The 16,360-nt window shown below is 50.7% G+C and overlaps 1 protein-coding gene across 1 annotated transcript in view; it reads right to left on the bottom strand.

The window, feature by feature from the left end:
* The window catches only part of LOC139532997 (protein diaphanous homolog 3-like), a 187,682-nt gene extending 171,535 nt beyond the window's left edge, over positions 1-16,147 (bottom strand). Inside the window, exon 1 of the mRNA XM_071331144.1 lies at positions 16,023-16,147. Coding sequence (XP_071187245.1) covers positions 16,023-16,072 — 50 coding nt within the window. The 5' untranslated portion in view covers positions 16,073-16,147. The remainder of the gene's footprint in view (positions 1-16,022) is intronic.
* Between the last annotated feature and the right edge of the window lie 213 nt (positions 16,148-16,360).

The raw sequence follows: 16,360 nt of genomic DNA, 5'->3' as shown, positions 1-16,360 counted from the left end.
CAACACCAGGAAGGCTGTTCTAATGGGAAAACCAGGAAGGCTGTTCTAATGGGAAAACCAGGAAGGCTGTTCTAATGGGAAAACCAGGAAGGCTGTTCTAATGGGAAAACCAGGAAGGCTGTTCTAATGGGAAAACCAGGAAGGCTGTTCTAATGGGAAAACCAGGAAGGCTGTTCTAATGGGAAAACCAGGAAGGCTGTTCTAATGGGAAAACCAGGAAGGCTGTTCTAATGGGAAAACCAGGAAGGCTGTTCTAATGGGAAAACCAGGAAGGCTGTTCTAATGGGAAAACCAGGAAGGCTGTTCTAATGGGAAAACCAGGAAGGCTGTTCTAATGGGAAAACCAGGAAGGCTGTTCTAATGGGAAAACCAGGAAGGCTGTTCTAATGGGAAAACCAGGAAGGCTGTTCTAATGGGAAAACCAGGAAGGCTGTTCTAATGGGAAAACCAGGAAGGCTGTTCTAATGGGAAAACCAGGAAGGCTGTTCTAACGGGAAAACCAGGAAGGCTGTTCTAACGGGAAAACCAGGAAGGCTGTTCTAATGGGAAAACCAGGAAGGCTGCTCTAATGGGAAAACCAGGAAGGCTGTTCTAATGGGAAAACGTGCAAAGCCTTAAATTACAGCAAAACAAAAGATTAAAAACAGACGGATTTGTGAAATTGTTGAAATTGACACGTGGTTACGCGTGAGGCTTGATGCCCACGGAGTCAGTAGGCTGTTTAAAGAAACACTCAAACAGAGAACAGAAGCAGCATCTGTCTTATTTCTATAGATAAATATGGATGATTTATTAAAGCCAGGCACATTTAACAGTTATTGATTATAGACCTGATTAAAAGTTGTGATTTCCGAACTCCTCACCTTTTTTTTTTGACAATGAGGCAAAGGTCCGTTTTCTCATCTCATTCTGCTGCTTCCTCCGTCACATTGTTCTCAACACCAAGACGCTGGTTTAACTTTGATAATATGCTCATAGCAACATGGTCTCCAGGAAACGCCATCAATTCAACAGAGAACTCATGTGTTTCAGAAGCGCGGACAGCGACCGCTATCCAACGCTGGAAGAAGAGCATTTGTTATAAAATAATATTATTTTGTATTCGTGTTGCACCATTGTTGTTATGTAATAGAACCATATACAAGTTCAGTAGCACGTCTTAGACTGATGGACTGTGTCACCCCCACGGCCTCCACAATGGATCAGTCCACTCAGACAGGAGCCAATCAGACAGGAGTCTTAGACTGATGGACTGTGTCACCCCCACGGCCTCCACAATGGATCAGTCCACTCAGACAGGAGCCAATCAGACAGGAGTCTTAGACTGATGGACTGTGTCACCCCCACGGCCTTCACAATGGATCAGTCCGCTCAGACAGGAGCCAATCAGACGGCGGTCTGGTACACCATCATATGCTACAGCTCGACCTGAAGAATTCTCTGTCGATCAACAGCCTACGGACCAGACACAAATGGACCATTCGACTAAAACAGGGTCAGAACCTATATTTTAGCGTTGCTAAAACGCATTGCATAGGAAAACATGTTCACGTTGTGTTTAAGTTACACTGCAGTAAACAAGTAAACAGACTGAGATCTAAATCAATAGTACCAGACGAACCTACTCAATATTCTGAGGAGATATCTGCCCAACTGTCCAAGTCATACATAACTAGTAGTGTAGTTGTCGGACTCCACTATTCACTCCACTAGAGTCCTACAGGCCCATTTACACAACGTCTTGACGTTTTGCATTAAAAAGACTGAACAGGCCTGAGGCTACGAGACACAGTACAGACTAACAAGCCGCACAAAACATCTAACAAACTAAGGGAAGACGAGGAAGAAGAAATTCATAATGTTATAGCACTGGCCAGAAGCCTTGCTACACAGAATCTGCCCGTCTGCTTCCATCTGTAACGAGCAGAACCAGATCACAACAGAGATGGTGTGAGGGGAGGCGAGATGGCATCACTTTGTAAACTGACCAAGAGTTTCTCCTAACGCTGAGCTGACATGTTTTATAGTCTTCTCCATGTCCTACTGGAGTCGTCTCTCTCTCCTCTCACCCTGGTCTGTCCCTACTGGAGTCGTCTCTCTCTCCTCTCACCCTGGTCTGTCCCTACTGGAGTCGTCTCTCTCTCCTCTCACCCTGGTCTGTCCCTACTGGAGTCGTCTCTCCCTCTCCTCTCACCCTGGTCTGTCCCTACTGGAGTCGTCTCTCTCTCCTCTCACCCTGGTCTGTCCCTACTGGAGTCGTCTCTCTCTCCTCTCACCCTGGTCTGTCCCTACTGGAGTCGTCTCTCTCTCCTCTCACCCTGGTCTGTCCCTACTGGAGTCGTCTCTCTCTCCTCTCACCCTGGTCTGTCCCTACTAGAGTCGTCTCTCTCTCTCCTCTCACCCTGGTCTGTCCCTACTGGAGTCGTCTCTCTCTCTCCTCTCACCCTGGTCTGTCCCTACTGGAGTCGTCTCTCTCTCCTCTCACCCTGGTCTGTCCCTACTAGAGTCGTCTCTCTCTCCTCTCACCCTGGTCTGTCCCTACTGGAGTCGTCTCTCTCTCTCCTCTCACCCTGGTCTGTCCCTACTGGAGTCGTCTCTCTCTCTCCTCTCACCCTGGTCTGTCCCTACTGGAGTCGTCTCTCTCTCCTCTCACCCTGGTCTGTCCCTACTAGAGTCGTCTCTCTCTCCTCTCACCCTGGTCTGTCCCTACTGGAGTCGTCTCTCTCTCCTCTCACCCTGGTCTGTCCCTACTAGAGTCGTCTCTCTCTCCTCTCACCCTGGTCTGTCCCTACTGGAGTCGTCTCTCTCTCTCCTCTCACCCTGGTCTGTCCCTACTGGAGTCGTCTCTCTCTCCTCTCACCCTGGTCTGTCCCTACTAGAGTCGTCTCTCTCTCCTCTCACCCTGGTCTGTCCCTACTGGAGTCGTCTCTCTCTCTCCTCTCACCCTGGTCTGTCCCTACTGGAGTCGTCTCTCCTCTCACCCTGGTCTGTCCCTACTAGAGTCGTCTCTCTCTCCTCTCACCCTGGTCTGTCCCTACTGGAGTCGTCTCTCTCTCTCCTCTCACCCTGGTCTGTCCCTACTAGAGTCGTCTCTCTCTCCTCTCACCCTGGTCTGTCCCTACTAGAGTCGTCTCTCTCTCCTCTCACCCTGGTCTGTCCCTACTGGAGTCGTCTCTCTCTCCTCTCACCCTGGTCTGTCCCTACTAGAGTCGTCTCTCTCTCCTCTCACCCTGGTCTGTCCCTACTGGAGTCGTCTCTCTCTCCTCTCACCCTGGTCTGTCCCTACTGGAGTCGTCTCTCTCTCCTCTCACCCTGGTCTGTCCCTACTGGAGTCGTCTCTCCCTCTCCTCTCACCCTGGTCTGTCCCTACTAGAGTCGTCTCTCTCTCCTCTCACCCTGGTCTGTCCCTACTGGAGTCGTCTCTCTCTCCTCTCACCCTGGTCTGTCCCTACTGGAGTCGTCTCTCTCTCTCCTCTCACCCTGGTCTGTCCCTACTGGAGTCGTCTCTCTCTCCTCTCACCCTGGTCTGTCCCTACTAGAGTCGTCTCTCTCTCCTCTCACCCTGGTCTGTCCCTACTGGAGTCGTCTCTCTCTCCTCTCACCCTGGTCTGTCCCTACTAGAGTCGTCTCTCTCTCCTCTCACCCTGGTCTGTCCCTACTGGAGTCGTCTCTCTCTCTCCTCTCACCCTGGTCTGTCCCTACTGGAGTCGTCTCTCTCTCCTCTCACCCTGGTCTGTCCCTACTAGAGTCGTCTCTCTCTCCTCTCACCCTGGTCTGTCCCTACTGGAGTCGTCTCTCTCTCTCCTCTCACCCTGGTCTGTCCCTACTGGAGTCGTCTCTCCTCTCACCCTGGTCTGTCCCTACTAGAGTCGTCTCTCTCTCCTCTCACCCTGGTCTGTCCCTACTGGAGTCGTCTCTCTCTCTCCTCTCACCCTGGTCTGTCCCTACTAGAGTCGTCTCTCTCTCCTCTCACCCTGGTCTGTCCCTACTAGAGTCGTCTCTCTCTCCTCTCACCCTGGTCTGTCCCTACTGGAGTCGTCTCTCTCTCCTCTCACCCTGGTCTGTCCCTACTAGAGTCGTCTCTCTCTCCTCTCACCCTGGTCTGTCCCTACTGGAGTCGTCTCTCTCTCCTCTCACCCTGGTCTGTCCCTACTGGAGTCGTCTCTCTCTCCTCTCACCCTGGTCTGTCCCTACTGGAGTCGTCTCTCCCTCTCCTCTCACCCTGGTCTGTCCCTACTAGAGTCGTCTCTCTCTCCTCTCACCCTGGTCTGTCCCTACTGGAGTCGTCTCTCTCTCCTCTCACCCTGGTCTGTCCCTACTGGAGTCGTCTCCCTCTCCTCTCACCCTGGTCTGTCCCTACTAGAGTCGTCTCTCTCTCTCCTCTCACCCTGGTCTGTCCCTACTGGAGTCGTCTCCCTCTCCTCTCACCCTGGTCTGTCCCTACTGGAGTCGTCTCTCCCTCTCCTCTCACCCTGGTCTGTCCCTACTAGAGTCGTCTCTCTCTCCTCTCACCCTGGTCTGTCCCTACTGGAGTCGTCTCTCTCTCCTCTCACCCTGGTCTGACCCTACTAGAGTCGTCTCTCTCTCTCTCCTCTCACCCTGGTCTGTCCCTACTGGAGTCGTCTCTCTCTCTCCTCTCACCCTGGTCTGTCCCTACTGGAGTCGTCTCTCTCTCCTCTCACCCTGGTCTGTCCCTACTAGAGTCGTCTCTCTCTCTCTCCTCTCACCCTGGTCTGTCCCTACTGGAGTCGTCTCTCTCTCTCCTCTCACCCTGGTCTGTCCCTACTGGAGTCGTCTCTCTCTCTCCTCTCACCCTGGTCTGTCCCTAGTGGAGTCGTCTCTCTCTCCTCTCACCCTGGTCTGTCCCTACTAGAGTCGTCTCTCTCTCCTCTCACCCTGGTCTGTCCCTACTGGAGTCGTCTCTCTCTCTCCTCTCACCCTGGTCTGTCCCTACTGGAGTCGTCTCTCTCTCCTCTCACCCTGGTCTGTCCCTACTGGAGTCGTGTCTCTCTCTCTTCTCACCCTGGTCTGTCCCTACTGGAGTCGTCTCTCTCTCCTCTCACCCTGGTCTGTCCCTACTAGAGTCGTCTCTCTCTCCTCTCACCCTGGTCTGTCCCTACTGGAGTCGTCTCTCTCTCTCCTCTCACCCTGGTCTGTCCCTACTGGAGTCGTCTCCCTCTCCTCTCACCCTGGTCTGTCCCTACTGGAGTCGTCTCTCTCTCTCCTCTCACCCTGGTCTGTCCCTACTGGAGTCGTCTCTCTCTCTCCTCTCACCCTGGTCTGTCCCTACTGGAGTCGTCTCTCTCTCCTCTCACCCTGGTCTGTCCCTACTGGAGTCGTCTCTCCCTCTCTCCTTCCACACACAAGCCCCACCCTGTCACTGAGCAACCACAAGTCAACAACAACCACTATCAGTGACAGTCTGCACGGTAAACACTGCACTAACAGTCTGCACGGTCAGTCTGCACGGTCAGTCTGCACCGTCAGTCTGCACCGTCAGTCTGCACAGTAAATGCTGTAGTGAGTCTGCGACAACGATGCTGCTTTCCACTTTGCATTTTAATAGAAATTCACTCGTGTTTCATAATCACACTAATATTTTGAGTGTCTCTCTGCAAACTGCTAGTTTGTATTTTCTTAGCAAGTTGTGGCAAAAATAAAGCGCGTTAGCCGCTAATGTTAATCGCTAGTTAGCTGGCTAGCTAATGGTACTTAGTCAGCGCAAACGTAGAGCCAATGAAGCCTAATGCCAGTGCTGGTGTGTGTTCTTTGTGCAACAGGATATTCTAATATCAGATAGAATAAGGCGAAGCACGAGTATTCTAGCTACATCAAAGCTTCAGTAAGAGAACATTTAATGTAAGATTAATTAGGGTCCACTGACCAACACTTTGGTTCCTACCCCGTCACAATATCCACTCCCTGGCTTTTTCATGTGTCGTCATGTCCAACACTGTATTCAAAGTGCCCACCTTTATTCCACCTTTTGATTGGAGTTTCATTGAACAGTATAAAACAAATCAGAACGAACAAAGCCCCATTAAAAACAGGATGTGATGTCACTATAGGGTCATGCACTACTTACAATACATATTTATAACCTTCATTATTCTACAACCTCAAATAACGTCAACAGATACGGCGATATGATCTTATGGCCATTTCACCCATCCCTAATGTAAACGAGCATGATTGTCCCCGTTTGGTTTTTAAGAGATCATATAACCATTATCATCAAAGGCAACAGAGGGAAAAGGCTGCTCTGTTGCTGATAGAGAATGCAGTTATAGGAAGCAGTGTGATCTAATAGAACGTTTCACTACTCTGAAGTGTCTGTCATATAGATCTGAGATAAGAAAGATCAGGAAACTATTTTACTTTTTTTTTTTTTTTTTTACATGTATTTAACCCCTTATTTTAGGCACTAAACTATCTCCATATACAGTTGAAGTCAGAAGTTTAAATGTATTTGCCTAAGGTGTATGTGAACTCAGTTTTTTCACAATTCCTGACATTTAATCCTAGTAAAAATTCCCTGACATTTCTCCAAAAAGCACGATCTTTGTTCCCCCATGTGCATTTGCAAACCGTAGTCTGGCTTTTTTTTTTTTCTGGCGGTTTTGGAGCAGTGGCTTCTCCCTTGCTGAACGGCCTTTCAGGTAATGTCGATATAGGACTTGTTTTACTGTGGATATAGATACTTTTGTACCCATTTCCTCCAGCATTTTCACAAGTTTAATCAGCCAGGTAGCTACTGTTCCCAGCAGACCTCCACAGTGTCTCAGTCTAACAGCCAGGTAGCTACTGTTCCCAGCAGACCTCCACAGTATCTCAGTCTAACAGCCAGGTAGCTACTGTTCCCAGCAGACCTCCACAGTGTCTCAGTCTAACAGCCAGGTAACTACTGTTCCCAGCAGACCTCCACAGTGTCTCAGTCTAACAGCCAGGTAGCTACTGTTCCCAGCAGACCTCCACAGTGTCTCAGTCTAATCAGCCAGGTAGCTACTGTTCCCAGCAGACCTCCACAGTATCTCAGTCTAACAGCCAGGTAGCTACTGTTCCCAGCAGACCTCCACAGTGTCTCAGTCTAATCAGCCAGGTAGCTACTGTTCCCAGCAGACCTCCACAGTGTCTCAGTATAACAGCCAGGTAGCTACTGTTCCCAGCAGACCTCCACAGTGTCTCAGTCTAACAGCCAGGTAGCTACTGTTCCCAGCAGACCTCCACAGTATCTCAGTCTAACAGCCAGGTAGCTACTGTTCCCAGCAGACCTCCACAGTGTCTCAGTCTAACAGCCAGGTAGCTACTGTTCCCAGCAGACCTCCACAGTGTCTCAGTCTAACAGCCAGGTAGCTACTGTTCCCAGCAGACCTCCACAGTGTCTCAGTCTAACAGCCAGGTAGCTACTGTTCCCAGCAGACCTCCACAGTGTCTCAGTCTAACAGCCAGGTAGCTACTGTTCCCAGCAGACCTCCACAGTGTCTCAGTCTAACAGCCAGGTAGCTACTGTTCCCAGCAGACCTCCACAGTATCTCAGTCTAACAGCCAGGTAGCTACTGTTCCCAGCAGACCTCCACAGTATCTCAGTCTAATCAGCCAGGTAGCTACTGTTCCCAGCAGACCTCCACAGTGTCTCAGTCTAACAGCCAGGTAGCTACTGTTCCCAGCAGACCTCCACAGTGTCTCAGTCTAACAGCCAGGTAGCTACTGTTCCCAGCAGACCTCCACAGTGTCTCAGTCTAATCAGCCAGGTAGCTACTGTTCCCAGCAGACCTCCACAGTGTCTCAGTATAACAGCCAGGTAGCTACTGTTCCCAGCAGACCTCCACAGTGTCTCAGTCTAATCAGCCAGGTAGCTACTGTTCCCAGCAGACCTCCACAGTATCTCAGTCTATCAGCCAGGTAGCTACTGTTCCCAGCAGACCTCCACAGTATCTCAGTCTAACAGCCAGGTAGCTACTGTTCCCAGCAGACCTCCACAGTGTCTCAGTCTAACAGCCAGGTAGCTACTGTTCCCAGCAGACCTCCACAGTGTCTCAGTCTAATCAGCCAGGTAGCTACTGTTCCCAGCAGACCTCCACAGTGTCTCAGTAACTCAGCCAGGTAGCTACTGTTCCCAGCAGACCTCCACAGTGTCTCAGTAACTCAGCCAGGTAGCTACTGTTCCCAGCAGACCTCCACAGTGTCTCAGTCTAATCAGCCAGGTAGCTACTGTTCCCAGCAGACCTCCACAGTGTCTCAGTCTAATCAGCCAGGTAGCTACTGTTCCCAGCAGACCTCCACAGTGTCTCAGTCTAACAGCCAGGTAGCTACTGTTCCCAGCAGACCTCCACAGTGTCTCAGTCTAACAGCCAGGTAGCTACTGTTCCCAGCAGACCTCCACAGTGTCTCAGTCTAACAGCCAGGTAGCTACTGTTCCCAGCAGACCTCCACAGTGTCTCAGTCTAACAGCCAGGTAGCTACTGTTCCCAGCAGACCTCCACAGTGTCTCAGTCTAACAGCCAGGTAGCTACTGTTCCCAGCAGACCTCCACAGTGTCTCAGTCTAACAGCCAGGTAGCTACTGTTCCCAGCAGACCTCCACAGTGTCTCAGTCTAACAGCCAGGTAGCTACTGTTCCCAGCAGACCTCCACAGTGTCTCAGTCTAACAGCCAGGTAGCTACTGTTCCCAGCAGACCTCCACAGTATCTCAGTCTAACAGCCAGGTAGCTACTGTTCCCAGCAGACCTCCACAGTATCTCAGTCTAATCAGCCAGGTAGCTACTGTTCCCAGCAGACCTCCACAGTGTCTCAGTCTAACAGCCAGGTAGCTACTGTTCCCAGCAGACCTCCACAGTGTCTCAGTCTAACAGCCAGGTAGCTACTGTTCCCAGCAGACCTCCACAGTGTCTCAGTCTAATCAGCCAGGTAGCTACTGTTCCCAGCAGACCTCCACAGTGTCTCAGTATAACAGCCAGGTAGCTACTGTTCCCAGCAGACCTCCACAGTGTCTCAGTCTAATCAGCCAGGTAGCTACTGTTCCCAGCAGACCTCCACAGTATCTCAGTCTATCAGCCAGGTAGCTACTGTTCCCAGCAGACCTCCACAGTATCTCAGTCTAACAGCCAGGTAGCTACTGTTCCCAGCAGACCTCCACAGTGTCTCAGTCTAACAGCCAGGTAGCTACTGTTCCCAGCAGACCTCCACAGTGTCTCAGTCTAATCAGCCAGGTAGCTACTGTTCCCAGCAGACCTCCACAGTGTCTCAGTAACTCAGCCAGGTAGCTACTGTTCCCAGCAGACCTCCACAGTGTCTCAGTAACTCAGCCAGGTAGCTACTGTTCCCAGCAGACCTCCACAGTGTCTCAGTCTAACAGCCAGGTAGCTACTGTTCCCAGCAGACCTCCACAGTGTCTCAGTCTAATCAGCCAGGTAGCTACTGTTCCCAGCAGACCTCCACAGTGTCTCAGTCTAATCAGCCAGGTAGCTACTGTTCCCAGCAGACCTCCACAGTGTCTCAGTCTAATCAGCCAGGTAGCTACTGTTCCCAGCAGACCTCCACAGTGTCTCAGTCTAACAGCCAGGTAGCTACTGTTCCCAGCAGACCTCCACAGTGTCTCAGTCTAACAGCCAGGTAGCTACTGTTCCCAGCAGACCTCCACAGTGTCTCAGTCTAACAGCCAGGTAGCTACTGTTCCCAGCAGACCTCCACAGTGTCTCAGTAACTCAGCCAGGTAGCTACTGTTCCCAGCAGACCTCCACAGTGTCTCAGTCTAACAGCCAGGTAACTACTGTTCCCAGCAGACCTCCACAGTGTCTCAGTCTAACAGCCAGGTAGCTACTGTTCCCAGCAGACCTCCACAGTGTCTCAGTCTAACAGCCAGGTAGCTACTGTTCCCAGCAGACCTCCACAGTATCTCAGTCTAACAGCCAGGTAGCTACTGTTCCCAGCAGACCTCCACAGTGTCTCAGTAACTCAGCCAGGTAGCTACTGTTCCCAGCAGACCTCCACAGTGTCTCAGTCTAACAGCCAGGTAGCTACTGTTCCCAGCAGACCTCCACAGTGTCTCAGTCTAACAGCCAGGTAGCTACTGCTCCCAGCAGACCTCCACAGTATCTCAGTCTAACAACCAGGTAGCTACTGCTCCCAGCAGACCTCCACAGTGTCTCAGTCTAACAGCCAGGTAGCTACTGTTCCCAGCAGACCTCCACAGTGTCTCAGTCTAACAGCCAGGTAGCTACTGTTCCCAGCAGACCTCCACAGTATCTCAGTCTAACAGCCAGGTAGCTACTGTTCCCAGCAGACCTCCACAGTATCTCAGTCTAACAGCCAGGTAGCTACTGTTCCCAGCAGACCTCCACAGTGTCTCAGTCTAATCAGCCAGGTAGCTACTGTTCCCAGCAGACCTCCACAGTGTCTCAGTCTAACAGCCAGGTAGCTACTGTTCCCAGCAGACCTCCACAGTGTCTCAGTCTAACAGCCAGGTAACTACTGTTCCCAGCAGACCTCCACAGTATCTCAGTCTAACAGCCAGGTAGCTACTGTTCCCAGCAGACCTCCACAGTGTCTCAGTCTAACAGCCAGGTAGCTACTGTTCCCAGCAGACCTCCACAGTGTCTCAGTAACTCAGCCAGGTAGCTACTGTTCCCAGCAGACCTCCACAGTGTCTCAGTCTAACAGCCAGGTAGCTACTGTTCCCAGCAGACCTCCACAGTGTCTCAGTCTAATCAGCCAGGTAGCTACTGTTCCCAGCAGACCTCCACAGTGTCTCAGTCTAATCAGCCAGGTAGCTACTGTTCCCAGCAGACCTCCATGGTGCTGTGCCCACATAGGTGCTAAAGGAAAACTCTGAATAATGATAGCTAATAGCACCTTGGTAACAACACATCCAAACTCCATTTAAAGTAATGAACCGCCCACCGCCGCTGAATAGAGTATTGATTCTTTCCTTCCCTCCTCCTCCACTGGAACCCGCCACAACAACACAATAACAACAAAATCTGGTACTAGTGGACGCTATATCTTTTAAAGGGATATCTATATCTCTTAAAGGGATATCTATATCTTTTAAAGGGATATCTATTAAAGGGATATCTATATATTTTAAAGGGATATCTATATATTTTAAAGGGATATCTATTAAAGGGATATCTATATCTATTAAAGGGATATCTATATCTTTTAAAGGGATATCTATATCTTTTAAAGGGATATCTATATATTTTAAAGGGATATCTATATCTTTTAAAGGGATATCTATATCTTTTAAAGGGATATCTATATATTTTAAAGGGATATCTATTAAAGGGATATATATATCTATTAAAGGGATATCTATATATTTTAAAGGGATATCTATATCTTTTAAAGGGATATCTATTAAAGGGATATCTATATCTTTTAAAGGGATATCTATATATTTTAAAGGGATATCTAAATCTTTTAAAGGGATATCTATATCGTTTAAAGGGATATCTATTAAAGGGATATCTATATATTTTAAAGGGATATCTATATCTTTTAAAGGGATATATTTTAAAGGGATATCTAAATCTTTTAAAGGGAAGGATCTGCCGTAGCAGAAAGGGTGGTCGTGTCAGTACAGCCTGAGCAAATAGCAGGGACGAATCTTATTGTAGACAAAGTGAAAATAACCTCTCATGTTATTAGCATAACCAGCGACGGTAGAACAATATTCTAATGCAAACCAATCATCAAGAGGCTGGTTGGGTTAAAAGAGGAAGTCAAATTTCAGATAGGACCGTGTGTGTAATTGACTAATAAAGAGATCTTCACTTTAAAAAGAGGAACAAATGGAATATTGTCCGTCCCGTCCGTGCGATGCCACGGCTGAATAAAAAGTTTAAATAATTGGATTACTTTTCATCAAGTGTACTTTAGGCTAAAGAGGTAAAAACCGGATCTGTGTCTGAATAATAATAAGTGACTGACGCAGTAATAGAAGACCCTCGTCCCAAACGGAAGCCTAGTCCCACATGGCCCTGGTCAAAACTAGTGCACTATATAGGGGATGGGATGTCATTTTGGATGCAAAAGGGGAGACTGGAAGGGACACGGTGTTGGATGATTGTTCCGTCCGCATCGGTAGACAGCGACAGAGTCCTCTCCCGCATTTCCATCCATTAACTAATGGGATTCATGACATTTTACGAATTCCGCCAATAAAGACGACAGACACGGTGAAAACTGTTTACAATCCCCCCCCCGTCTCCCTCTCCTTCCCCCCCCGTCTCCCTCTCCTCCCCCCCCGTCTCCCTCTCCTCCCCCCCCCGTCTCCCTCTCCTTCCCCCCCTCTCTTCTAGCAGTTGATGTTTAAGGTCTATTATAGACAGCAGTCTTTAATAAATTGAAAAGGTAGTGAACGGCATGTGTTGGAATCAACTTTAACTAGGGGGTGTAATAGGTTTATGAGCACGAATACTCAACCATCCTCGACTGAAGAGTCTCTCTCTCTCACACACACACACACACACACACACACACACACACACTGTCTCTCTGTCTCTCTCCCTCTCTCTCAAACTTTTTAAATTAGTAGATTTTCCTACGGTCACTTAAGAGTATTTCCACTTTTGAATAGAAAATGTAACGTTTTTTTTTTTTTTTATAGATGAGTAAAGAAATATTGTGAGCCTCAAATAGTCTAGATCAGAAGGAGCCGTAAAAATCTTACCTACAGCGTGGTAACGGGTCAGAACCCTCCAGCGTGGTAACAGGTCAGAACCCTCCAGCGTGGTAACAGGTTAGAACCCTCCAACGTGGTAACAGGTCAGAACCCTCCAGCGTGGTAACAGGTCAGAACCCTCCAGCGTGGTAACAGGTCAGAACCCTCCAGCGTGGTAACAGGTTAGAACCCTCCAGTGTGGTAACAGGTTAGAACCCTCCAGTGTGGTAACAGGTCAGAACCCTACAGCGTGGTAACAGGTCAGAACCCTCCAGCGTGGTAACAGGTTAGAACCCTCCAGTGTGGTAACAGGTTAGAACCCTCCAGTGTGGTAACAGGTCAGAACCCTACAGCGTGGTAACAGGTCAGAACCCTCCAGCGTGGTAACAGGTTAGAACCCTCCAGTGTGGTAACAGGTCAGAACCCTCCAGCGTGTTAACAGGTCAGAACCCTCCAGCGTGGTAACAGGTCAGAACCCTCCAGCGTGGTAACAGGTCAGAACCCTCCAGCGTGGTAACAGGTCAGAACCCTCCAGCGTGGTAACAGGTCAGAACCCTCCAGCGTGGTAACGGGTCAGAACCCTACAGCGTGGTAACGGGTCAGAACCCTCCAGCGTGGTAACAGGTCAGAACCCTACAGCGTGGTAACAGGTCAGAACCCTCCAGTGTGGTAACGGGTCAGAACCCTCCAGCGTGGTAACAGGTCAGAACCCTCCAGTGTGGTAACGGGTCAGAACCCTACAGCGTGGTAACAGGTCAGAACCCTCCAGCGTGGTAACAGGTTAGAACCCTCCAGTGTGGTAACGGGTCAGAACCCTCCAGCGTGGTAACAGGTCAGAACCCTCCAGCGTGGGAACAGGTCAGAACCCTCCAGCGTGGTAACAGGTCAGAACCCTCCAGCGTGGTAACAGGTCAGAACCCTACAGCGTGGTAACAGGTCAGAACCCTCCAGCGTGGTAACAGGTCAGAACCCTCCAGTGTGGTAACAGGTTAGAACTTCCCAGCGTGGTAACAGGTTAATATAGTGCTCTAGTCCCCCTTCCACTGCCTGCAGCTCTCCTTCTCTGTGTGCACTGCATTAAAAAAGGTACCAGGAGCCTGGAACCAACGGCAATGAACGGGGAAAAAGTACAACCTGTTATTTGATTATTCCAAACGTATTTACGGTTGCTGGGCGGGCTGCGGCCCTCCCGGTGAGAGTTGTGTCATGTTTGTGATACAGGAGCGGTGGAAGCAGCGGGAAGCTCGTCACGATAGGCATCAAACAATTAAAAAAGGCGGAGGGGGGGGGGGGAGGAGGAGAGCTGGGGCAGTGCTGCTGTAGATGTAATACATATTAATGAGTCCCAGCATGGTGTGTTGCTCTGCTCTGAACCCCGACACCGTGGGGGGCGGGAGGGGGAGGCTGGCGGAGAAGGGGGGAGAGAGGGGAAGGCTGGCGGAGAAGGGGGGATAGAGGGGTAGTTTGATTTTTTTATTTAACTATACAGGTCAGTTAAAAACAAAATTCTTATTTTACGATGACGGCCTAGCCCGGGCCAAACCCTCCCCTAACCCGGACGACGCCGGGCCTAAGGGACTTCCGATCACGGCCGGTTGTGATACAGCCCGGGATCGAACCAGGGTGTGTAGTGACGCATCTAGACCGCTGCGCCACTCGGGAGCCCGAGGTACAGAGACATATGGTCAACCAGGGGCCGGACTCTAGAGGTGGGGGGGGGGGTACAGAGACATATGGTCAACCAGGGGCCGGACTCTAGAGGTGGGGGGGGGACAGAGACATATGGTCAACCAGGGGCCGGACTCTAGAGGTGGGGGGGGGGGGGTACAGAGACATATGGTCAACCAGGGGCCGGACTCTAGAGGTGGGGTGGGTACAGAGACATATGGTCAACCAGGGGCCGGACTCTAGAGGTGGGGGGGGGGCAGAGACATATGGTCAACCAGGGGCCGGACTCTAGAGGTGGGGGGGGGACAGAGACATATGGTCAACCAGGGGCCGGACTCTAGAGGTGGGGGGGGGGCAGAGACATATGGTCAACCAGGGGCCGGACTCTAGAGGTGGGGGGGGACAGAGACATATGGTCAACCAGGGGCCGGACTCTAGAGGTGGGGGGGGGGCAGAGACATATGGTCAACCAGGGGCCGGACTCTAGAGGTGGGGGGGGACAGAGACATATGGTCAACCAGGGGCCGGACTCTAGAGGTGGGGGGGGGGACAGAGACATATGGTCAACCAGGGTCCGGACTCTAGAGGTGGGGGGGGTACAGAGACATATGGTCAACCAGGGGCCGGACTCTAGAGGTGGGGGGGGGGCAGAGACATATGGTCAACCAGGGGCCGGACTCTAGAGGTGGGGGGGGGACAGAGACATATGGTCAACCAGGGGCCGGACTCTAGAGGTGGGGGAGGTACAGAGACATATGGTCAACCAGGGGCCGGACTCTAGAGGTGGGGGGGGGGGGGGGGACATTGTAAGGGGAAAGAAAGTGGGCTATTAGCTAGGAGAAGACCAAGCCTTTACAGGTGGGCTACAGTAGTTAAAATACAAGCTGTGGTTGGAGGACACAGGCCAGTCCAGAACCAGGAGGAACTGAGATCAGGTCAGTCCAGACCCAGGAGGAACTGAGATCAGGTCAGTCTAGACCCAGGAGGAACTGAGATCAGGTCAGTCCAGACCCAGGAGGTACTGAGATCAGGTCAGTCCAGACCCAGGAGGTACTGAGATCAGGTCAGTCCAGACCCAGGAGGTACTGAGATCAGGTCAGTCCAGACCCAGGAGGTACTGAGATCAGGTCAGTCCAGACCCAGGAGGAACTGAGATCAGGTCAGTCCAGAACCAGGAGGAACTGAGATCAGGTCAGTCCAGAACCAGGAAGAACTGAGATCAGGTCAGTCCAGAACCAGGAAGAACTGAGATCAGGTCAGTCCAGACCCAGGAAGTACTGAGATCAGGTCAGTCCAGAACCAGGAAGAACTGAGATCAGGTCAGTCCAGACCCAGGAGGTACTGAGATCAGGTCAGTCCAGACCCAGGAGGAACTGAGATCAGGTCAGTCCAGACCCAGGAGGAACTGAGATCAGGTCAGTACAGACCCAGGAGGAACTGAGATCAGGTCAGTCCAGAACCAGGAAGTACTGAGATCAGGTCAGTCCAGAACCAGGAAGTACTGAGATCAGGTCAGTCCAGAACCAGGAAGTACTGAGATAAGGTCAGTCCAGAGTCCAGACGAGTAGTGAGATCAGGACCCTGACAGGGTTGAACAAGTGTGTGTGTGTGTGTACTCTATATGTGTGTGTGTGTGTGTGTGTGTGTGTGTGTGTGTGTGTGTGTGTGTGTGTGTGTGTGTTTATCCTACCTGACAGGGTTGCTGGTGAGGGAGACACGGAGAGAGTCCAGACAGGCCATGAGGCGTTCGTCAGTCACTCCTGACTTCAGCTCCCCCAGGAACTCCTGAGGGGAAATCTGATGACTTCTACACACACTGCCCTGGGGGGGTGGGGGAGAGGAGAGACAGATTAATACAGGAGTTTCAAAGACCACACAAAAAGAAACACACGAAAGGACCAACAGACACAGACAAACCTATACATCTACAAAAACTATTCAAATTAAACACACACTTACAAACAATTCATACAAAACATTTTTTCCTCAACAAATATTGAGCATGACGTTTCCGGAATGTGTTAACTT

This window comes from Salvelinus alpinus, chromosome 10, assembly GCF_045679555.1.
Source record: "Salvelinus alpinus chromosome 10, SLU_Salpinus.1, whole genome shotgun sequence".
In the NCBI taxonomy this organism is placed as follows: domain Eukaryota; kingdom Metazoa; phylum Chordata; class Actinopteri; order Salmoniformes; family Salmonidae; genus Salvelinus; species Salvelinus alpinus.
Note: the sequence above shows the minus strand (reverse complement) of the source record. Positions and strands in the feature narration are given on the sequence as shown.